The sequence below is a fragment of the Megalobrama amblycephala genome, linkage group LG4, assembly GCF_018812025.1.
Source record: "Megalobrama amblycephala isolate DHTTF-2021 linkage group LG4, ASM1881202v1, whole genome shotgun sequence".
In the NCBI taxonomy this organism is placed as follows: Eukaryota; Metazoa; Chordata; class Actinopteri; order Cypriniformes; family Xenocyprididae; genus Megalobrama; species Megalobrama amblycephala.
This window is the reverse complement of record NC_063047.1, coordinates 44,772,054-44,796,820: the sequence shown is the minus strand read 5'-3', so window position 1 is coordinate 44,796,820 and position 24,767 is coordinate 44,772,054. Positions and strand designations below refer to the sequence as shown.

Here is a 24,767-nt window from a genome sequence, read left to right as displayed (position 1 = left end):
TAAAACTTTAACATCCAAATAAATACTTTACTCACATAATTCGAAGCATGCATGCAGCATGCATGACGAACATCTTGTAAAGATCCATTTGAGGGTTATATTAGCTGTGTGAACTTTGTAAATGCGCTGTAATATAGTCGACAGCTGGTGTGGCAGGGAGCACGCGATTTAAGGGGGCGGCGCCGAGTGTAAATCAGTGCATTGTTAATGATGCCCCAAAATAGGCAGTTAAAAAAATTTATTTAAAAAAATCTATGGGGTATTTTGAGCTGAAACTTCACAGACACATTCAGGAGACACCTTAGACTTATATTACATCTTGTGAAAGAACGTTCTTGGGCACCTTTAAGACAAAAAACATGTTTTATAATCTTTCATCATAATGCAATAACTTGCTCCTACTCTGACAATATCAAACCCTCTTATTTTTCTATTATTAATTGAAAATAATGTATTTTTTCTTGTTGAATATTTTGTGTCTCTTGAAAATACAAAGTAAAATGGGTTACAAACTCTGTTTCATCTCGACTTTGAAATCATCTAAAATCTTTATTTCTCCTCAAGCATATTTATACTGTGAAATGAGGTTTCATTTTCCACATATTCATACATACTGATCAAAAGTTTGGGATTGGTACAATCTTTTCGAAAGAAGTCTCTAATGCTCACAAAGGCTGCATTTATTTGATCAAAATAATACTGTAAAGACTTTGAAATGCAATTCTAATATACTGATTTGGTGCTCAAGAAACATTTATTTTTATTATCAACCTGAAAAGTTATGCTTTATATATATATATATATATATATATATATATATATATATATATATATATATATATATATATATATACACATATAAACAATATCAGGGCTCTACGCTAACATTTTTCTTGTGCTCCTAATAAAAAAAAAAAAAATTGGAGCACAGCCAAAAATTTAGGAGCACTTTCTGATCAATAACAGACACTTACTTTTCCATTACAGGGCGATATTTGCCCCTTTAAATTAATTTCCACAGGCATTTTTATAAGACCATTATAAGAGCAATTTTTTTTCTAATCTTATTAAATGTATGCATCATATTTTGTCAATTTCTTAAATTAAAATGGAAAATTTGTGTTTAAATGTTAAACAATAAATTCAGTTAGAACAATAAGACCCAATCAGACTGTTACCTATCAAAATAAATCATCAAAAAAATTAATCTTTGCACTGCAGAAGCGGCGCAAAAGCTCCATCTGAAGTGGTATTATTTAGACACATTTACATAGACTGCTTAATGTAGCTCATTGGTAAATAATGTTGTATGAATGTTTTTAAATATAATTTTTTGAATTAAAAAAATATATATTTTTCTATATATTATATTTGAAAAAAAAAAAAAAAAAAGTAAAAACAGTTGTGTAAATATTTGCCGCCAGTAGGTGGTCAGTAAGTATCACATTTACAATCATGCCAATACTCTGAGAAACAGGAGTCTACTCATGTGATATTACTTAACTACCATATTAGGTTGAGATCAACGGTGTTACCAGTGTTCAGCTGCAACACCCGTTACATCACTTCAACACTTCACTTGCCCACCATGACCGCAGCACCGCCCCCCACCGTCGTTTTAATTTTTTCATAGTAATAAAAATAATTTAGTTTAGTTAGAGAACAGATACAGTTAAAAGCTGAACGCGTCTGCTAAATTCACTTCGCCCATTTCTTCCCTCACTTCTCTGAATGACAAGACGATGGATGAAGATTTGGTTGCAAAGCGAAATGTAAAAGCGCATATTTATGCGAGTTTGTCATTGTACTGTTTTGTTGTTGTGTTTTTCATTAAGAATAATAATGAACCCACCCACCATTCAAGCAATTACCGCCAACGAATTGCCGCTACTTTAAAAGCGAAAGTAAAACGGCAACACAGGCATTCATTGCGGTGCGTGTGTTTTATTCATTTTTGGTGGCATTTTTGCCCTCAAGCCCCAAGACTTTGCTTATGATAATCCAAATGTAGTATTTCCAGTTAATTTGGCTGAAACATCATCATCATGAGACAGTCTGGTAACTGCGCATGGCTGCGTCATACCCGTTTCACCTTGTAAACAATCTTTGAAGTGTAGTAAGTTGCGCACATCTTTTGCACTTGCTCTGCTGACTGAAGCAAAGTCTTGGAATGAAGGCATGAAAAGCAGCCGATCACAGTACGAAACATAACTGTTGTTTAGTGTACATGCATTTTAGGAGGTGTACTTTTTGTTCCGATTGTATTATAGCTCTATTCTTGAGAATCGATCGGGTCACTCGCACCAGTGCGTCTAAATTTTTTCACACTAGCACACAGTTATTTTCAGGCGCAAATGCGAGCGAAATGGTCGCACTGTAGAGCCCTGAATATGCCTTGTCACTTTTCATCGATTTAATGCATCATTCTTAAATTGAAGTATTCATTTCATTTAGAAAAAAATCGTACTGTCCCCGAACTTTTAACAGTAGTGTTTATTTGAGTTTAAAAGTCTTTCTCACATTTGCTCACATAGACTTCCTATAAAGTCTCGAGCATGCCAGAAAAGAAACAGGTTTTTGTTGTTTATGTCATTTCTAAAGCTCTTTTACGACTGAGTGCATCTGGCATGCTCAAGGCCTTTTAAGAAATGATTTTCGGTGCATTCATCTACTGTCTCTCAACTCTTTGGTCTGGTTTTACACACACACAAAACCACTCTACTGTATGTGACCAGGAATAACACACTCTTCTTTATCCAGCTCCTTGAGTGCTACTTACCAAGTCCTTATCCTTTCTCCTGCACCCTCCACATCTTTCCATTCCTTTATCCCCCTCTCTCTCTGTCTGTTTGTCTCGCAGGGCTTGTGCAGCGTTGTGTCATCATCCAAAAAGATGAGAATGGCTTTGGGCTGACAGTGAGCGGCGATAACCCTGTGTTTGTACAGCTTGTAAAAGAGGGTAAGAAAGACACAAACCCTGTTGTTCTTTGTCCTTGTTTTGCCCTTCATAACATACACATGCAGAGCAGTTTCACAAGTGACTTGAACACACAATTGTCTCTTTTAACCACCCAGGCTTGGATAATTATCCAGTTGTGTAACACCACGGTACGGTATAATTATGACACTGACGGTGCTAAATACATAGTTGCTTTTGCATATTTGCAGTGAGGCAGTGAAAATGTGTATTCAAGCTACTTGTTATCATCCTTACACTGTACTGTGGCGGTATCATCTTATGTCACAATGATGGAATCACTCTTTCTCTTCTTCTGCTTGTAGATGGAGCTGCCATGCGAGCTGGTGTTCAGACAGGTGACCGGATCATAAAGGTGATGACCATCAGGGGCTCAGCTGTGATGAAGTTTAGATTTATTAATCAGAGTAGATTTTAAAATAAATACTTGAGATTCAGTTAAAAATGAGCTCAGTCTGTATGATCAGAAACCGTTTTTGGGGCTTGTGTCTTTAAGCCCTGAGGCTACAATACAAAGAAGCTCCCCAGACAGGCTCACCTGATGTCGGCAGGATGCCTCGGGTGCCGCGTTCTGCCACCTGCTGGCTGAATGAAGAAGAATAGATGTATATATTTCTCTGGTCCTGCTTATGAGTTTGGAAATCATAATATGTCATAGTTATGATGTGACGTACACTACTGTTCAAAGGTTTGGATGGTCAGTAAGATGAAAGTAGTCTCTTGTGCTCACCAAGGCTGCATTTATTTGATCAAAAATACAGTAATTAAATTACAATTTAATACTAATGTTTTCTATTTGGATTTATCTTAAAATGTAATTTAATCCTGTGTTGGCAATGCAGAATTTTCTGTATCATTTCTCCAGACTTTAGTGTCACATCATTCTAATATGCTGATTTGGTGCTCAAGAAACTTTTATTATTGTTATCAATGATTAAAACAGTTGTGTTTTGAATTGTGAATCATTTTTCAGGATTCTTTGATGAATAGAAAGTTCAAAAGAACAGCATATATTTGAAATGGAAGTCTTTTGTAACATTATAAATGTCTTTACTGTCACGTTTGATCAATTTAATGTGTCCTTGCTGAATAAAAGTATTATTTGTTTAAAAGAAAATCATACTTTTGAACAGTAGAGTACCTTTACATCATTTTTGTCTAAATGAAATGGACACTTTGTGCCATTTCATATTTCTTCTCCTTTCCACTACTCAACAAAGACAGGAAGCTTTTGTGGAGCACTGGTGTAACCAAATGGCATTATGTTTGGTGTGTAATTTATCCTTTATCTGTGGATATATATAATTATGCTGTTGCAGAGAATGATGGGAAATGTAGTTTGATCATGCAAGACTTTCAACTCAACAAGCTAAATAAAAAGCATTTTTGCACTATTTTTGTTGCTGGTGCACAAAGTAACTTGCAATATTGCTCTTAAAGGTATAGTTCAGCAAAAAAAAAAAAGAAAATTGTCATCATTTACTCACCCTCAAGTTGTTCCAAACCTGTATGAATTTCTTTCTTCTGCTGAACACAAAATAAGATTGTTGAAGAATGTCGGTAACCAAACATTTGATCGGGCCCATCAACTGTTTGGTGACCGAAATTCTTCAAAATATCTTCTTTTATTCATTTTTGGGTGAACTATCCCTTTAATGTTGAGAAGCAACTTTTAAAGGCTTTATATAAAAATAAAGTTGAGCTTTTAAGTATATACAGCACTAATGTAGCATTCTGATTTGCTGATTATGAATTTAATTTAATCTGTTTTTTGTTTTTCAGGTCAATGGGACATTAGTTACACATTCAAATCATGTAGAAGTTGTAAAGCTAATAAAATGTAAGTAGCCTGTGTCTTTCACTTAAATCCTTTTACTGAAGTTATTCACATTTAAAGTGAACAATACTGTACAGTTGTTGGTTTTTCTGTACAGATAACCTATTTGTGTGTGTGCGTTTGTGTACAGCGGGCTCCTATGTGGCCCTAACCGTGCTGGGGAGACCGCCGGGCCTGCCTCAGATCCCCCTCTCAGACGGTGAGGTGGAGGAGGGGCCTCTCTTCTCGCTCACTTCCCCTCACTCCCCAGGGCCCATCGGTCCAGACCGCTCCTCTTCTTCCCCCAGCCCCTCGGAGCGCAAACCGACCCCTCTGTCTGTATGGGTAAGAACTCAGTCTTGTCCTCAGATCACAGAAAAACAGCCTTGATCTCCATCAGCCCCGTTCTTTTTCTTTTATAGAACTGCAAGCATCACAGCAGCAAAAATATATCAGCAGTCACATGCTTTCAAAGACAGTGTTTCGGACGCATAACAGAGCTGTGGCTCTAAACAAAAATAAGCTATTTCTGGGTTACTAGAGTATTTTCTCATAACCGTTTAAATTATACACTATTGTTCGGAAGTTGGAGTCAGATTTATTATTTTTTTTCAGCAAGAACAATTTAAATTGATCAAAAGCAACAGAAAAGACACTTGCATCTACATGTCAACTCTCATTAGAGTATTAGTAAAATAGTTTGTTCAAGAAATGTATTTTTTTTATTATTATAAAATATTATGTTGCTGATTAAGAATACTTGCAATGCTGCTGCCACGTGGAGTTACTTGCAGTGTCAATACCGCAACATGTTAGTATTTGTATGCATTTATGTATGCTGTATGTAGTACACATTTGGTTTTTAACCATGGGAAAATATTGTCTTAATTTGCAGAACTGAAGCTATTATTACAGACTGGCTCGTATGTGGTTAGAACTGTCATTGAGCTCATACTTAGTGTTCGTGTATCAACCACGTGATGTGACAGAGTTTTTAATCTCACATCCTCTATGACAAGAGACGTGTGAATGATCAGAGCCGCTGTGATGTTTGAAAAATTACAGGCCATGACGGAGGAGTACAGCAGGAACCCTACACCTAAACTACTGAAGGAAATCCAGGACACCAAGAAGCACATTCCACAGCACCAGGAGCAGCTCAGCAAGCCCACTGGGACTGGACAGGTACAGACTCATACAAACACACACACACACACACGCGCGCACACACACACACACACACACACACACACACACACACACACACACACACACACACACACACACACACACACACACACACACACACAGACTCCCTTCCTCTGAGAATTCAGAGGAATTCTCAATTCTAAAACCTAATAAATATATATATATATATATATATATATATATATATATATATATAAAAAAAAAATGTATTATATGTAGATGTTAATTAAAAATGATTGTGTCTGGGCATTATGAATCACATTTTTGCATTAATAAAATTAAATGTGCTTAATTGACCTGAAAATAATTACACTGTGGGGCTTCATTTTCTTTTTGCAAAACATAATTTCTTATTTTATTTCTTTTCTTTTTTTCTGAGGTGAAATATGACCATTAGATGATTAGATTCACAGACACAATCACTTTTTTTCTAAATGTGTGTATAAGTAACATGAAATTTTATCCATCAGTAAAACACATGGAATATATATATATATATATATATATATATATATATATATATATATATATATATATATATATATATATATATATATGAGATTGTCAATTTTGGTTTTATGGTGACTTTAAGTGAAGTACTAAAATAACTAAATAAAAAACAACTATATAGAATATTTAAAAAACAAAAAATGATAAAAACATCCAACAAAATTACTAAAAGCTTTAACCAAAATGTCAAACTCAATTACAAATGACAGCCAATCAGAAGTGTGTGTGGGCAGAGTCTCTCTCTGCAATTACACTGCTGTCTCTAAAGAAGCATGCCAACTTTTATGGAGATCGGGCCATAGGTGGCACTATAACTTAAAAAAAACTTAAAAAATGGTTAATTTTTAATGGTTTTAGCTGAAAATGTATGTAACTTTGGGTATGGTCGACTTATTTTCACAGGAGTCATGTCCTTAGACTCCTGAAACCTTGACAAATCCAACGATACTAGACTTTCCGGGTTTCGCCTTATGGTTTGTGCTACGTTGTGATTTAGTGCTTAAAAAACTTTTGCAAATAACTTCTAAACCGTTTGTCCGATCAAGACAAAACCACCGTAGGAAACACGAAACCTAAGTTGGTTTACCAAATGTCAAAATTTTGATAGGAAGTGGCAAAAAAATCCAATCAAAGTCTCTAGTGGGTCATTTTTTATGCTGTCATATATATATATATATATATAAGTGTATATAACTTCAAAACGAAATGAGATATTTTCTCAAAATTAACACGCATATGTATGGGCACACTCTGAGGACACTCAAAAAAAGTGAGGAAGATCGAGCAATAGGTGGCGCTATAACTGTCAAAAAAACCTTTAAAACCATATTTTTTCTATAGTAAATTGCCTGACACTGTCATTTTGTGCCACCAAATGGCAGCAGAAGGCCACTAATATAGTTCAATGTTTCAAGGTTTTGTCATTTAAAATCCCTTTAAACTATATAAATCCTTATAATAACATTACAAATCACATTTTGTCAAGGTTTACTATTTCATTTGTTCATTTCTCTGTTTGTTTTAGCATATATCATAGCTGTTCCTCTATGATTTAAGTGGTTACATGCTTGCTAAATAAAACAATTAATTTTTACGCATTTGTGCTTAAAGGGCCTTAAATGCTTGAACCCCGATAAATGCTGCTCGCAGCTTTAATTTTTCTTGTGATCTGCATGTAAAACTATTCTGAGTGAAGTTGCATGAACTTTTTACATGGAAACTTGGCAAAATAATAATAATGCCTCTCCTCTGTGGGCTTCAGTTACGGTCATTATTTTGTTCGATTCTATATAGTGCCACTAGTGTGGAAAGTTCACTTCACGTTTTAGCAATACGTCATGATGTTACAATCATAATGAGAGTTTGTGTGTTTTGTAGGATGGCTCTTTATCTCCAAGGCCAGGTGAAGGAGAGCAGGAGGATGGAGGGGGAGATTTGGATCAACCCCCTTCCTGGCAAGGTGATGCTGGAACGGAGCCATTGTGGACCAACAATACCACGACCCCTGTCAGTACACCTCCGCACAGCTGCTCCATATCAACCTCACCTTCCACATTGTAATTCTTCATCTGTGTAATTGACATTTGCTCTCAATTGCTTCATGCAGGTCACTCCTAGTCCTGTCCCGGAGAGCCCATGCCAAAGACAGACCCCCTGCCACAGCCCAAAGACCACACCCCGAGACAGCCTCAATTCCTGTCCTTCACCGGACGCCGAAGACACACCTGAACTTGTGAGTGACCGCTTGACCTCATGGCTTCATTTGTAGTTTCTCAGAGCTGTGGAAAAATTGTGCGTTTCTCATTTAGGATTCTCAGTCGAATATGGGGAGCCCCTCCTCTCGTCCGGTTGCACACATCATTGGTGCTGAGGACGAAGACTTTGACACAGAGCAGGAACAGGTAGGAGTGACTGTGGCTTGGCTGTAGTCTGTACGTTTATTTCTGTCTCTTATATTTTTGTACTCGTGGGCTCTCCTCCAAACACTAGTGAGCTGCCTAACTAAGGCCTCGATATACTCAAGCCGAAGATCTTTTTTCTTCTTTGTTTTGGGGTAAAAATAAGTTTGAAATACCTTTTAAGCTGTAGACTGTTAGCGAACATCCCCACGCCGCCCACTCTGCTGGGAGCGACGTTTAGGTGAATATATAAATATATATGCTGCACACTTTCCTCTTAATTACAAATTAAACTCACAAATCATTGTATTCTAGCTTCATGCATTCCTTTTTTATCAACACTTGAATGTGTGTAAGTTTCATTAAAAAGACACATTTTGAACAAAAAGCAGATCATTTAAAGTCACATTTTTGTCAAAGACTGCATCCGGATTGGATTCAGAAGGATAATCAAAACATAGACCTAGTAGATTGAGTCCATCAACCCCCCCAAAGCTTTCACAATCTATACCTCCTCCTGGGTCGACATTACATTCAGTAACGCTATGTGGTTTTGATTTATATGCTTTCGAATGTTTGATGATTGCATAAGCAATGATTCTATCACTTATTTCTGCTTCACTTGTTTTTGGATTCAGAGATTCTGTACTTTCAGAATATGCGTAATAGCGCTCCCTACCATATAAAAGTAAAAAAAATCAATGGCAGGGAAGCATTGTGTCATAAATGACTGAAAATTCCAACAGTGGTGGGGAAAAATTTACACATGAGAAAACTGAGTCTTACTTTAAAGGTTCCGTTTTTCGTGGTTTTTTGAAGCTTTGATTGTGTTTATAGTGTGCAATATAACATGTTTCATGTTTCGCGTGTAAAAAAACACAGTATTTTTCACATAATTTACTTATATATCTTACATAATTTAATATATCTGTATACCGCTGTTTCCACTGTCATAAAAACGGGCTGATGACTTCCTTGTTCTATGAAGTCCCTCCTTCAGAAATACGTAACGAGTTCTGATTGTGCCAGCGGTTCCTGTGTTGTGATTCGACAGCAGCTTAGCGCTCCTTGCCCGGAAAGGTCACGCCTCTTACCATAACGTGGAGATGCACGCGCTCAGTGTTATTGTAAACATGTCTTTAATTTTACCCTATCAATTTGAGCCGGAATCAGACCCGGTGATTGGACTGCGGGATGAAAATAACAGCGTTTCGACGACATGGCGACAAACACACTCTACAAACGCAACTCTTGTGTATTCCTGTGGGCGGAGGTTAGTCAAAAAACTGTTTTAGTGACGTCATTAAAGAAGGAAGTAGAGGGATGTAGTCCAAACTGGCCGTTCGATGTAGGCGACTTCTGTTAAATAAAATATCTTGCTTGGCATTGAACTTTGAGCTTTAAAATTTTACAGATTTTATTTATACTCTAACAACAACATTACACACTAACTAAAGTTTGAAACATGGGATCATGAAGAGCGGGACCTTTAATTTCTACTATAAAGAGGCTTTCCAGTGTGTTCATGCTTTTACTCACATCTGACCTCGATGGATTGAATGGAAGGAATGAACTGTTGATGATTTTCATGTCAAAGAAGGAAGAGTGACAGAGCACATCTACTTATTATCTATGGGCCAGTGGTAACACAAATGTTTTTACCAGGTGCAGTGAACTTTTCCATAAAGTTCGCTTTGGCAAGCTGTTTCGAACTTTCAAAACAAACTCCAAAAGAACTTTGTTTTGGCCTGATTTTGTTCTATATTACGTCACACGAGTTCATTCTTCAATTTCGCTTGAAGTATATCAAGGCCCCTAGATAGAATTTTAGGCATCATAGGTGAGCTTCTGATATGAAGGCTGTTCTAAACAGTACTCAGACAGTTTATTTCATTGTCTATTGGCAATAGTGTAGTAATTTATAAATCACCACTAACAAGTCGCTTAAGGCTTGTCCAGTCCATATCCAATTTTTGTGCTTATCTGATTGGAATCCAATCATATTTAGAAAGTCTGAATGGCAAAAAATCACATCAAATGAAAATTACAAATCCATTTGAAGCTATATTCATATGTGGTTTGAAATCTTGGTCCACACACCTCTTTGAATTTTGAGACCAACGGAGATGGCAGCACAGAACAAACCAGCCCCCGCTGTGGCTACACATTGTCAGATTTTAAGACAACATCTGTATTGTTAACCCCTTCATGTTGCTGTTGTTGTTTTTTCCCATAGACATACCAACGCAATGTCAAAACAGTTGTGATACACTGTGTGGACAGTAAATGCCCCAACATGCTTCAAATTAAGTTCTTTTTCGTTCTTCGTTTAGGGGTAAAACAAAACTCAAAATACAGGAGCAGCAATATACTGTTATCGAGCATCTGACTCCTGAAGTCAGCTGACAGGAAGTCAGCTATTTTGGTTTGAATGTTAATTTTTTGAAAAAACAGGCTATGAATTTCATACTACTACTCCTACAGGGTTTATACAATTTACACCAAACTTTTTTAACTTGGTGCTAATACATTGAAGTTGTTTAATTGCAAACGGATTTTGGATATCTCAAACGTTTTGGGCGTGTCGAGGCAACGAATTTATAGCAAGAAAACGGAAACAAAGTGCTATAACTTCTGCATACATTAATTGATTTTGATGAATCTTCTGCTGTGTGTTCGTTGTATAAGGCTGATCACATAGATGTGACTATTGTGATTCAAAGTTATAGCGCCACCAACTGGCAGCAGGAAATGTGTTATTTTCAGCATGCTTTCAGATCACCATCTCATTTTTACCCGATTTGCTTCAAACTTCATTTGAATAATGTCAAAACATGGCAGATGTATACCTTTGAAAAGAATTGTGATATCTTAAACACTGTTGCCTTGGCAACACATCAAACTTTAATATTCGTTTTGGATGCTTTTTTGGATGCTTCAAATTGTATGAAACTCCACACACACATCAGGATTGTTAGCAAGTAGACATGGGCAAAGCCTTAGAAATGGGCAGGGAGGAGGGGCTCTATAGCGCTACCTTGTAGTGCAGTAAATGTGGAGTGAATTTGACATAGTCCTTTGACGTTTAACCCTTTTAAATGCCTATTGCCCGCTGTGCACAGTTGCCCTGAAGCCACCAGGGTGGCGGTGCCACCGGGCTTGGGCCCGCCATCGCTGCTTGCAGCTATATTTCCTATTGAAATAGCTGAATTTTGCCTGGAAAAATTCATTGAACAGCAGTAAATGTGACCACACCTTTATGCTTAAATACAGGTAGCTTTAAAAAAAAATTTGAACCTATTAGAACCGAAGATTTTAACAGGAGCTACAGTGACACGATGTTTGGCTCTTTTATTTTGAAGGCGGAACTTATTCAACCATATTGCGTGTTGCAGTTTCTCCCGTTCATTGTAATATGAGTGAACTGTTTTGGGATATATACAGTCTTTGATCTCACAGGAAATGGATGATTTCCACTTCACTCCCATTAGAAGTTGATGCATCAAATCACTTCTCTTTTGCATAAAGTCACTTTTCTCAACAATGTTGTTTCGCTGGACATGCTCACATCATCGGGGTCTCCCTCAGGTAAAATCATGATCCACCAGGCCTCCAATTCATGATACAGTCCTGGCCCAAGACAAAAGGTCCAGTTGTCCCCACTTTTCGAGCAAACTTGCTTATAAGGTTACATTTCAGAATGGATGTTCAGAAGGTAACAGCCTATGTAGACAGTTCATAATGAGGAAGCTCACTAGATTTTGGAACACAGCCCAGCATTTATTCATGGAAAATAATAAAAACTTATAAAATTGCATTCACAATCCCACACTTAAGTTAAGCATTAAATCATAAAGTTGAGTAATATAAGAATTTGTGCTTTTACTGTAAATGACTCTCTCTGTCTCTAGATGAATGGCCAGTGTAGCTGTTTTCAGAGCATAGACCTCCTGAAATCTCGGCCTGCTCACCTGGCAGCTTTCATCCATCATGTGGTCTCTCAGTTTGACCCTGCGCCACTGGTGAGATCGGTCATCCCTCTTACCCACAAACCCTCTCATACAAACCTGGAGTTTCCAGGCATCTAACAAAATGTTTATAAAGAACTTCACATGTTCAATGAATCTCTCTTGCATGCTTATGGTTTGGTCTCAGATCAGATGAGTCACATCATTAAAGCGCCTCTCATCTTCCTTCTCACTCCGCAGCTGTGCTACCTCTATGCTGAACTTTACAAACAGACCAGCTCCAAAGAGACACGACGAATCCTCATGGATACCTTCTTCATAGACAAAACAGCTGTGAGGGACCTTACAACAGTCTCAAATTGTTTAGCTTTAGATGATGTGATCCCTGACTAAGAACTATACGTTGTTTTTAAACAGAGCTTGAAAGTAACAGTACCTGAATCCATCATCACTGACCTGGGTAAGTTCAAACCTCTAAATACTAGGACTGTCAATAGATTAAAACATTGTTTAATCACCTTTTTTTTTTTGTTACATGAATGGAAATGATAGTTAGGAAATGATAGGCTGATAAGATTGCTGTTCAAACCCCAACCTTCAACTTAAAATCTCAATGTTTCATAGAAATGTTTTAGGACCAACAAGAATGTTGATCCAGTAATATTTCCTACTTGGATAAATCATAATAATAATGGGGTCTGTATGACTAAGTGGGGCATTACTAATTCATTTTGCTACTTTAGTAATATGAACTAAGAATGTACAGTACTTTTACAGTATTTATGAATCATATTTAATGTTAATTTTAACATTTACTAATATACTATTAAAATCTACATTATTAAAATTACTAAAAAAAAGTTGTATTTGTTAACATTAGTTAATGCACTGTGAACTAACATGAACAAACAATGAACAGCTGGATTTGGTCCCACTTTATATTAAGTGGCCTTAACTACTATGTACTTACATCAAAAAATAAGTACAATGTACTTATTGGGTTCATATTGAATTGCAAAACACTTTTGCTGCTATTGAGGTGGATACGGGTAAGGTTAGGGACAGGTTTAGTGGGATGGGCAGGTTTAAGGGTAGGGGTAAGGGTTAAGGGATGGGTCAACAGTGTAATTATAAATGCAATAACAGAAATTAATTACAGATGTAATTACATGCAGGTGTTTTTAAAATATAACTACAATGTAAAAACATGTATGTACACAATAAGTGCATTGTATTAAATGATTAATTTAAATGTACATCACTATTTACATTTGCACAACAGTTAATGCAGTTCTCAAAACAATTAGTACAAACTGCAAAACCTAGTTGATAACCTGCAAAAGCGTGTCACTTGCTCAAAATGGATAGGTCATTCCTCAAAAGCAAGTATTCGTGTCAATGAAAGTGTCAGTGTCATCAAGATGAAAAGTCCTGACACCATTGTTTATGAACAAGATAGTCAAATGGCTTTGTCATGTTTTCATTATGACAGTTTACTCTGTCAATGTTTTCCAATGCAAAAAAGTCAGATCTTGGTGACACTACCTGAAAATGCTCAAGACAGCACTATATACTATTTGCACAGCCATTTGAAAAATACAGTAAAGTTACACATTACTGTATTTAGTGAGGTAACTGAGTACAAGACACTGAATATGTATGTTTCACATTTTTACTGCATATGCTCTTTGCAATTCTAATTTGTTCACAGCATTGTGCAAAAGAAAAAATACACCCTTTTTTGCAACAAACATAAACTCCCTTTGGGTAGAGATGTGCACAACTGTAAACAATATTGCAGTACATATGGCAAATCTTTACTGTAACACTACTGTACACTACAATACACTAAATGTGTGATGCAGTAAAGCTGTACGTCTAAATGTAAAATGTACAGTGACAAGTTCTTGTTCCACTGCAAGCTTTATGTATGACACGATGACAGTAGAGCAGTTCAGATTGTTTAGTGCTGAATTACTGTCCATTTATACACACCTGTTCTCCCAACGAAATGTTTGAATAATTGAATTTACAGTGGTTCTCCCAACATTTGGCTGCACCCTTCGATCAGCCTCAGCCATTGTGAGGCCGCGATTGACAACATGATCCACAATTGTAGCCCTGATTTCATCAGGGATCTGCCTATTGGCCTCTTCTTCCTCTTCCCCTGTTTTGTCCCCTTCCCCTTCTTCCCCGCACCCTTACCCCTCTTCCATGAGGCTGACCTTCCACTTCTGTGTAACAGTATTGTAGAAATGGTACACACTATGTCCTGCTTGGTTCGTATATGCTTGTAAAATGGGGGTTTATGGGATTCACCTCTGACAGTGATTGTAGAGAAGTGACTTATCATTGGTTGCAACTAATGCTTCACACACCCCTTCTCATCAGTGAAAGTTGAGATTCACTTGAGAGAAATTGTTCAATTTAGGAGACATTTTCAGGAAAAAAAAGATTTAAAAAAAATTTGTAAAATTTGCTTGACAGATTTTGACAACTAGTTCAACATTTTTGTATGTAATGACTCAAGCAATGAAATGAGGACTATTAGTTTTATATGGAATGACTATTCAGCATTCACAAGTATAGTTAATTTTGACTGACATGACATAAGCAAATGATAATGTTATAAAACAGCAGAGAGTTGTATGAAAGCAATTGATGCATGTCCAAAAGCATTTGCAATTTGTTTGAAGGAATGAGAAACTGCTACTATGATGTGCACAAATGACTAAATGTTGTGGAGGTTGAACTAACTGTTGTGCAAATGTAAATAGTGATGTGAGAAATGCACCAAAGCGACTGAGAAAAACTGTAATATAAAGTGGGTCCCTGGATTTTTATTAACTAACATTAACAAAGATTAATAAATACTGTAACAAATGTATTGCTCATTGTTAGTTAATACATTACCTAATGTTAATCAATGAGACCTTATTATAAAGTGTTATCATTGTTTTATATCTTTTAAGAAAATGAAACAAAATGTAACAAAAATAAAGCTACAAGTGAATTTATACATCATTTCTTCCTGCATAGGTTAGTGCTAGATGATGAAAGTAATTTAAATCTTAAAATAGGCAGAAGCCATTAAATCCAGTATGTTCAATCTGCACCATATCGTTTTTTCATTATTTGTTTGATGTTTTTTTTTTTTTTTTTTCAAATTCATCAGTATAGGCCGATATTGGATATGTATTAACTGATATTGGATGGTTTATTGATAAATGAAAAAATCGTCAGATTGCCAATATGATGCTGATATATTGTGTGTAATTTCAATTATATTATCGTGCGACTGCATGACCTTATTTATGTGTTTGTGTGAATGTAGAGCGGACTGCACACTCAATTAACGCAGAACGGAAGAGGCCGGAGCCCATCTCAGAGGATGTCCACCGACAGTATGTGCAGCAGCTGCAGGACACACTTCTACCTGACATCCAGAAGAACCTAGAAGACTTCAGGTAAGATGCACTTATCTAATCCACATGCACTCTACAACTCCAATGTACCAGCACAAGTGTCAGTGGAAACTTTCTCCTCCACTATGTTCTCTCATGTATTATTTGTATATTTCAGGCAAAAACGCAGTATGGGTCTGACTCTGGCTGAAGCGGAGTTAGCCCGTCTGGATACGGAGAGAATGAGAGACCGCGTGGCTCCGGAAAAAGAGCGATCCTGTGCAGAGCACATCATCTCTAAGATAGAGGATGTACTGTAAGTGCACATGCCCATGCTGACATACTTTTTCTTTATTGTCTTTGTGTCTGGTGGTTGGTGGCGACACACACTACAGATCACTATCATTTGCATACCCCTTTTCTCATAAGTTTACATACCACTTGCAGAATTTTTAAGATGTTTAGCATTATTAAAACAATTTTTGTACTGTTACCTAAAGTATATTGTACTTTTCATAAAGTACATTGTGCTTTATCAGTTAGTACTATTGGGGGGGGAAATATATAAATAAATATATGAAAAATATATACAGTGCTCAGTGTAAATGAGTACACCCCCTTTGAAAAGTAACATTTTAAACAATATCTCAATGAACACAAAAACAATTTCCAAAATGTTGACAAGACTAAGTTTTATGTAACATCTGTTTAACTTATAACATGAAAGTAAGGTTAATAATATAACTAGAGAACCAAATTTTCAGTTTTACTCAAATTAGGGTGATGCAAAAATGAGTACACCCCACTGAAAGTCTCTGGAGCAAAGCTAAATTTTAGACTACAAATGTCTAATTTAACAAGAATTCAACCACAGGTGAGTCTAATTCTTCATTACACAGGTGTCCAGCAGACAGTTGACTATAAAAAAGTGTTAAAACCCCTTCCCATTTCATACTGTCAACAATGGCACCACATGGAAGAGAAATGTCACAAGACCTGATGAAGAAAATATCAGAAAATCTCTTTAAACCAGAAAGGTGAAGGCTACAAGAAGATCAGAAAAGCTTTACTTATCAGTCAGAGTACTGTAGCAAAAGTGGTACAGAAATTTAAAAAAGATGGAACTGCAACCATCTCACAGAGACGTCCAGGTCGTCCACAGAATTTCACACCTCGACAGGACCGTCTTCTGATGAGAAGGGTTGAAGAAAATCGGCATGCAAGTTCACTGCAGTTATTAAGAGAAGTAGAAAGCCAAACAGGGTTGACTATTTCCCGTGACACAATATGGCGTACACTGCAGAGGAATGGCATGCATGGGTGCCGTCCACGAAAGAAGCCTCTTCTAAAGCCCAGGCACAAAAAAGCCCACCTAGAGTTTGCCAGGGCCCATGCTGACAAAGATGAAGACTACTGGGACTCTATACTCTGGAGTGATGAGACCAAGATAAATGTTTCTGGAACTGATGGCTTCAAAACTGTATGGCGTCGCAAAGGTGAGGAATACAAAGAAAAATGCATGGTGCCTACAGTGAAACATGGTGGTGGCAGTGTCCTTATGTGGGGCTGCATGAGTGCTGCTGGTGTCGGGAGCTGCATTTCATTGATGGCATCATGAATTCACAGATGTACTGCTCTATACTGAAAGAGAAGATGCTACCATCACTCCGTGCCCTTGGTCGTCGTGCACTTTTCCAACATGACAATGACTGAACCCACATCTAAGGCCACTGTTGGATTTCTGAAGAAGAACAGGGTGAAAGTGATTCAGTGGCTCCTGATCTGAACCCAATCGAACACCTATGGGAAATTCTGAAGAAACAAGTTGAGCATCACTCTCCATCCAGCATCCAGTCTCTAAAGAGGTCATTCTTGAAGAATGGAAAAAGATAGATGTTGCAAAATGTCGCCAACTTGTTCATTCCATCCCTAGAAGACTTGGTGCTGTCATTAAAAATCATGGAGTCCATGCAAACTACTAGTTGTAGTAGTTTTTGTGGTGGGGTGTACTCATTTTTGCATCACCCTAATTTGAGTAAAACTGAAAAATGTGTCATCTAAGTTATATTATTAACCTTACTTTCATGTTATAAGTTAAACAGATGTTATATTAAACTTAGTCTTGTCAACATTTTGGAAATTGTTTTTGTGTTCATTGAGATATTGTTTAAAATGTATATGTGTGTGTGTGTGTGTGTGTATATAATTTTTATATAATGTGTATAATACAGTATATATAGTGGTCTTTTAATGGTCTTAACCATTTTAATCACAAATCACTGGTCAGGAAATTAGCAGGAATTACACAAATACTAAGTAACTTAGCATGGAATAAACTTCCCCTTTGTTTTATTTAAAAGTTTAAGCCGTGTGGGTAAACTTTCAGACAGCTTTTTACAGGAAGAAGAGTCAGTGTTGTTCCTCTTAATGTTAATGGCTTCAAAAAGTTCATGAGTAGTTGAAAAATGTCTCCCAGTTCATTTGAGTTTAATGTGAGACCAAATATTCACTATAGGGTTCAAATCTGGACTCTGACCTAAGCCTGATGGACTTGTTCTCAAGCCACTTCTTGGTTGTCTTTGCAATTTGGGCAGGAGCAAATAACATCAGATCATTTTTCTATACATAGGCTAACTCTTTAATTGTGGGAAACAAGCTATTCTGTAATATTCTCCTGTACTTCAAAGCATTAAATCACTTTCCACAGTAAAGTAGCTCACCAAAACCAGCAACTAAAAAGGCTTCCCAAATGACACCTCTTCCTCTATGCGTCACTGTGGTAGAGATGCATTTATTATTATATTTCTCACCAGATATTCAAAGACACCGCTCTGGAGCATCACTACTCGTGTTTCATTATGATTCATCACTCCACACAACAAATGAAGATAAAGTTAAAAAAGAAGTTATCTTATCTGAGTTCACTTCCTAAATGAATAGTGATGTCATTTTGACCAAATGCTTGGAATAGTAAATTATTTTAAGAAGGGTTGACGTATGGCATATTCATTGTTGGTCATTATTTATACATATGTGGGACACAGCAGAATCCCATTTGAGCCAAAGATTGACTAAGATTAAACTGGGATTAAAATTGGGCTTTATAACTCACAATTGCGCATTATAAACTCAGAATTACGAGATATGAACTCGCAATTCTGACTTTTATTTTTTTCCGCATTTGTGAGTTATAGAGTCCAATTCTGAGGGGAAAAAAGTCTGACTCTTTTCTCAGAATTGCAAGTTTATATCTTGCAATTCTGACTTTCTAACACGCAATTGCGAGTTTATATCACACAGTTCTGACTTTATAACTCGCAATTGCGAGTTTACATCAATTCTGTGGGGGAAAAAAGTCAGAATTGTGAGAGTCCCAATTATACCTCTTTTTTTTTTTTATTCAGTGGCGGAAGAAAGCTTCCATACTAATATGATAGCATTGAAATTAAACTTACTGTTATAGTATCTTTAGATTTAATCCAAAAATGGGTAAATAATTTTTACACACAACGCTTCAAATGAGACTTAAAACTCACTGGGAGTTGTCTCTCTCACACTTCAATAAATTGCTACTTATGTTTTGTTTCAGATTGACGTCGCAGGCCACAGAGGAAGATAAGTGGTAAGGGGAATTCTCATGTCCTCTCTCTTCCACGAACGACATATTACATCACCCCAATTTAACCTCCGAAACACTGTCCAGCCTCATAGATTGAAACTAAATCCAACGTCACACTAAAAGTATAAGTAAAACAGTACAGTTTATTTCATAAAGTAGTAAAATGAAAACTTAAAGTATTAAAAGGTTTTAGTAAGCTTTTAAAGGCAAAACCAGCTACAAATCACACTAGCTCTGTAGTTTCCTTCCCACCAGTTTTAGCTGCAGTCTTGTGAGTGGTGTGTAGTTGCAGCATATGATCGGTCAGGAGCCCATATGGGTGGCAGCAGCAGGGACTGAGGCGTTGTGTGTCCGCCCAGATGGCACGCAAGAGACTGGAGCCTCGTGAAGCCTCTGACAGGAGCTTGTGAGGGCTATTTCTGCTCTGGCACTGACTGCGGTTACGCATTGTACAAGTCATCTGTTTGGCTTGTAAGTGTTTGTGAGAACAGCTTTGTAAGTTCTTCGGCTGGGGTCCTAGCTGTCAGAATAATTTTCTGCACGCTGTAAAGTATTTCAGCATGGACTGAACCAAGCTCTTGCTCCCCCTGCTGGAAATGATAGATAATGATTTCTCAAAATAGTCAGTTTTAAACTACAACATTGAAGTCAAATGCTTTATTGGAACAACAACATTAGCTAGTAAGTTTTGGCTGAATGATTAACACTTAGGCATTTATACAGATATAATAACGCAACATGAATGCAATACTATTCTTTATCCTTCAAGTCATTTGAACAAATTCCAAGTATTAAAGGGTTAGTTCACCCAAAAATGGAAAATGTGTCCTCATTTACTCACGCTCATGTCGTTCCAAAGCCGTAAGACTTTTGTTCATCTCCGGAAAACAAATGAAGATATTTTTAATGAAATCTGAGAGATTTCTGTCTCTCCATTGACAGTCTACGCAACTACCATTTTGATGCTTTAAAAAGTTCATAAAGAGTTTGTAAAACTAATCCATATAAATTGAGCGGTTTAGTCTGAATTTTCTGAAGAGACACGATCACTTTATTTGAAGAACAGATTGAATTTAGGCTTTAGTTAATAGGCTTTAGTTATAAGGCTTTCACTAGTTGTGTGGACTGTCAATGGAGGGACATAAATCTCTCAGATTTCATTAAAAATATCTTCATTTGTGTTCCGAAGATGATTGAAACTCTTACGGGTTTAAGTTATTAGTGAAAGAATTTTAATTTTTGGGTGAACTAACCCTTTAAATTTCTCGCATTTTGTCATTCTCTCTTACAGTAGCACCATGCAGTTTGTCATACTGTCATATATGAAGCAGCTCGGTGTAAAAGTGAAGGAGTCTCGAGGGCTGGAGCACAAGCCCAAGCTAATGAATATTTTCCCTAAAATAAAGGTACAAACTCTCAGCAAACATCTTCACTCTGTCTCCAAATGACTCCATGAAACCAAAGAAACCAAACCAGTGTCTCTTTGCTCTCTAACCAGAAAAGTATAAAGCCCGAGAAAGATGGAAGTGAGGAGAAATCAAAGAAAACACGGTTTCCTAGCGTCTTTCCTCAGAGACGGCCGAGCAGGATTGATCCTTCATCACGTAAGTTGATGGTTAATTTAATGGATGGTTACATCAGTGGTTCCCAACCTTTTTGACTCAAAGGCCCACCATTGTCCAACACAATTATTTGAACGCTCCTCATATTAGTTATTTCTGCTCTAATTGACAACACTGCTAGTTTTCAGTGTTGATATATTAAATGAATTAACCACAAATATTTTTGTTATTCCAGAAATACAATTTACACAAACAGTGTACATCTTGAAAATTATAAGTGAACTTCAAAGGGATAAAAATGAAAAGGAAAAAAATCTACCGTCAATTCCCAGAAAAAATGTTCATCCTTGTTTCAGTTTCTGTTACAGTGAAATTTTTGTGTGGCATCATTCAGTTCCTTTTGAAGGGATTGCGGGTTTATTTAACTTCCCTATATGTGACAATTTTTGTAAATGTGACCACCTATTTGAAGAGACTTGAAGAGACACATACTATTTAGGACCAGATCTTATTTTACTGCTGCTGATATATATATATATATATATATATATATATATATATATATATATATATATATATATATATATATAGTACAGTCCAAAAGTTTGGAACCACTAAGATTTTTAATGTTTTTAAAAGAAGTTTCGTCTGCTCACCAAGGCTAAATTTATTTAATTAAAAATACAGTAAAAAACAGTAATATTGTGAAATATTATTACAATTTAAAATAACTGTGTACTATTTAAATATATTTGACAAAGTAATTTATTCCTGTGATGCAAAGCTGAATTTTCAGCATCGTTACTCCAGTCTTCAGTGTCACATGATCCTTCAGAAATCATTCTAATATTCTGATTTGCTGCTCAGTAAACATTTATGATTATTTTCAATGTTGAAAACAGTTGTGTACTTTTTTTTCAGGATTCCTTGATGAATAGAAAGTTCAAAAGAACAGCATTTATCTGAAATACAAAGCTTCTGTAGCATTATACACTACCGTTCAAAAGTTTGGGGTCAGTAAGAATTTTATTTTTATTTTTTTGAAAAGAAATTAAAGAAATGAATACTTTTATTCAGCAAGGATGCATTAAATCAATCAAAAGTGGCAGTAAAGACATTTATAATGTTACAAAAGATTAGATTTCAGATAAACACTGTTCTTATGAACTTTCTATTCATCAAATAATCCTGAAAAAAAATATTGTACACAAATATTTTGTACAATTGTACACATTAAATGTTTCTTGAGCAGCAGATCAGCATATTAGAATGATTTCTGAAGGATCATGTGACACTGAAGACTGGAGTAATGATGCTGAAAATTCAGCTTTGCCATCACAGGAATAAATTACTTTGTGAAATATATTCAAATAGAAAACAGTTATTTTAAATTGTAATAATATTTCACAATATTACTGTTTTTACTGTATTTTTAATTAAATAAATGTAGCCTTGGTGAGCAGACGAAACTTCTTTTAAAAACATTAAAAATCTTAGTGGTTTCCAAACTTTTGGACTGTACTGATATATATATATATATATATATATAGTTTTTGTTTGTTGTTACAACACCAAAATTTTATATACCTGTGAAATTTCACAATTCTCTATTCCATACCATAGTAAAAACTACTAGCACAACTATTATCAAATTATACACAAGACAAGTAAACAGTCAGTAATAAAATAAATCCAATAGAACAAATGGAATATGGAATAAACAGTGCTTTAAGTTTTTCAGGTTGAACTAACAGTAATGTTCAGATAAGAAATACTACAGAAATTAAATAAGGTGATCAAATGTAAAAAGACTGCATATTCTTCACTGAATTAAATATATGTTCTCCCAATTGTATATATTGTGTCCCGACTCTACATCCACTTAAGACAATTCTGTCAGCTGTCCTGAGCGTGCAGTCCTTATTGTCAAGCCCATTTGTTTTCTTTCTCTCCGTCTCTTGCACTGCAGTCAGCAAGGTTCTGGAGACGAAGCCGCGTCTGACAAAACCTCAGCTGCCGTTGGGCACTGGAGATCAGGCAGACGGGTCGTCTCCTCCTATACGGGGCAGTCAGTCCAGTGAGGGCTCAGATGGCACCCTGATCACGTCACCTCCTTACAGTGCTCCAGCAGCACAGAGTACAGACGGCATCGTCCGAGAATCTGAAACTGGTGAGAGATGCTTCTCAAATCATTGCTGTCAAGTGTCTTTGGTCCACTTTCAGATTTGTATCAAAGAAAGAAGATTTGAATTAAATTAATTACATGATATGCTAATTAATAACCTAGCTGATCATGTAAATGTATTGGCTGAGAAAAGCTCCCCAATGAAGATCAACCAATTTATTTTCTTGGTAACCCTTTACAGTAAGGTTCCAATTGCAATGAAAAATACTTGTAAAGAATTTATTAAGCTTTGCTGATGTTAATTTAAACATTTACTAATACATTATTAAAATCAAAAGTTAAGTATGTGTTAATATTATTTAATGGACCTGAGTGAACTAACAATGAACAGTTGACTGTTTTATACCTAAAAGCGTTACCAAAGATTAATAAATACTGTAACAAATGCATTTCAATGCGTTAACTAATGGGACCTTATTGTAAAGTGTTACCATTTTCTTTAATGTCAGTCTTTCCCTACTGTTATCATCCCTGTCATTATCTGCCTCTTCCTCTCCTTTCCTCAATATTTCCACTTTTTCTCCAGGCTCCTATCTTAATTCTTGATTTAAGATTTGAAAAAAATCCTAAGTGAAGTTATCATGATTACTAAACAGATAGAATAGGATTCTTAGTTATGATGTTTATGTAATACAGCCCCAGGTTTGTATTTAGATGGTTTTTATTTGTTTTCTATGTTCTCCTGGTTATCGGGGTCATGGCTCAGATCTGCTGACTAACCCTTTTCAGAAAATAATTGGCCAGTTTTACTTGAAATGTGCTTTTTATTTGGTCAAATTGTGCCCACATTTAGAGAGAAGGATTTTTCTTATGCGTTTCAATGGGAAGGCCTTTATTTATGTGCATAATTGGATTGTTTTTTGTTTTTTGGTGTGTGTGTAAGCTTTGACGGTCAAAACACAAAATTTTAAGACATCTGTCTTAAAGAAGCTCCTTCAATTTAGCGCTGATTTTAAGAGCTTTTCTTTTTCTGACACATTTTGCATCTCTCTGACTGTGGATTAGGTGGACTTCCCACTTCTGTACTGGTCAGACTGGGAGAGGGTTCTATCCCAGATTCGCAGGACTCCTCCTCTTCAAACACTCACTTTGACTTCAGCCCCTGTACACTGGAGCATCTACAGGAGGAGGAAGCTGAGACAGACAAGTGAGTCAAGCGATCTCCATCCAGGCTCATTTTAATAAAATCACTTTTCACAATAATAAAATCACAATTCATATTTGTCAAATCTCATCTGTGTTCTTTTTGCTCAGTCACTTTCTTGTATGTCTTCATCAGTTAAAGTGTGTCCTCATCAATGTGAAGCGTGTGACTCTTGAATATAATTTGCATCTTAAAAGAGGAAAATCTGACATTTCATACTGACTGGATTTCCAAAAATCAAAATTTTAATCAGACATAACCACATTTAAATAATTTTCCTGTTCACACTACAAAAGCTGAAACTGGTTTACTACACTACCATTCAAAACCTTGGGTCAAGTTGTTTTATTTATTTATTAAATTATCTATTTTGAAAGAAAATACAACTTTTATTCAGCAAGGACACATTAAATTGATAAAAGGTGTCTGTTAAGACATTTTTAATGTTACAAAATTTCTATTTTAAATAAATGCT

At 36.1% G+C, this 24,767-nt stretch overlaps 1 protein-coding gene across 5 annotated transcripts in view; it reads left to right on the top strand.

Moving 5' to 3' along the window:
- arhgef12b (Rho guanine nucleotide exchange factor (GEF) 12b) overlaps positions 1-24,767 on the top strand; it is a 99,006-nt gene that overhangs the window by 52,072 nt on the left and 22,167 nt on the right. For all 5 annotated transcript variants that reach the window (XM_048189547.1, XM_048189548.1, XM_048189545.1 and 2 more), the window contains 18 exons: positions 2,861-2,959; positions 3,283-3,332; positions 4,760-4,817; positions 4,945-5,138; positions 5,859-5,978; positions 7,890-8,018; positions 8,119-8,244; positions 8,321-8,413; positions 12,322-12,432; positions 12,619-12,711; positions 12,796-12,838; positions 15,713-15,845; positions 15,961-16,098; positions 19,372-19,404; positions 20,693-20,807; positions 20,900-21,005; positions 22,933-23,133; positions 24,154-24,295. In XM_048189547.1, coding sequence (XP_048045504.1) covers positions 2,861-2,959; positions 3,283-3,332; positions 4,760-4,817; positions 4,945-5,138; positions 5,859-5,978; positions 7,890-8,018; positions 8,119-8,244; positions 8,321-8,413; positions 12,322-12,432; positions 12,619-12,711; positions 12,796-12,838; positions 15,713-15,845; positions 15,961-16,098; positions 19,372-19,404; positions 20,693-20,807; positions 20,900-21,005; positions 22,933-23,133; positions 24,154-24,295 — 1,984 coding nt within the window. The remainder of the gene's footprint in view (positions 1-2,860; positions 2,960-3,282; positions 3,333-4,759; positions 4,818-4,944; positions 5,139-5,858; positions 5,979-7,889; positions 8,019-8,118; positions 8,245-8,320; positions 8,414-12,321; positions 12,433-12,618; positions 12,712-12,795; positions 12,839-15,712; positions 15,846-15,960; positions 16,099-19,371; positions 19,405-20,692; positions 20,808-20,899; positions 21,006-22,932; positions 23,134-24,153; positions 24,296-24,767) is intronic.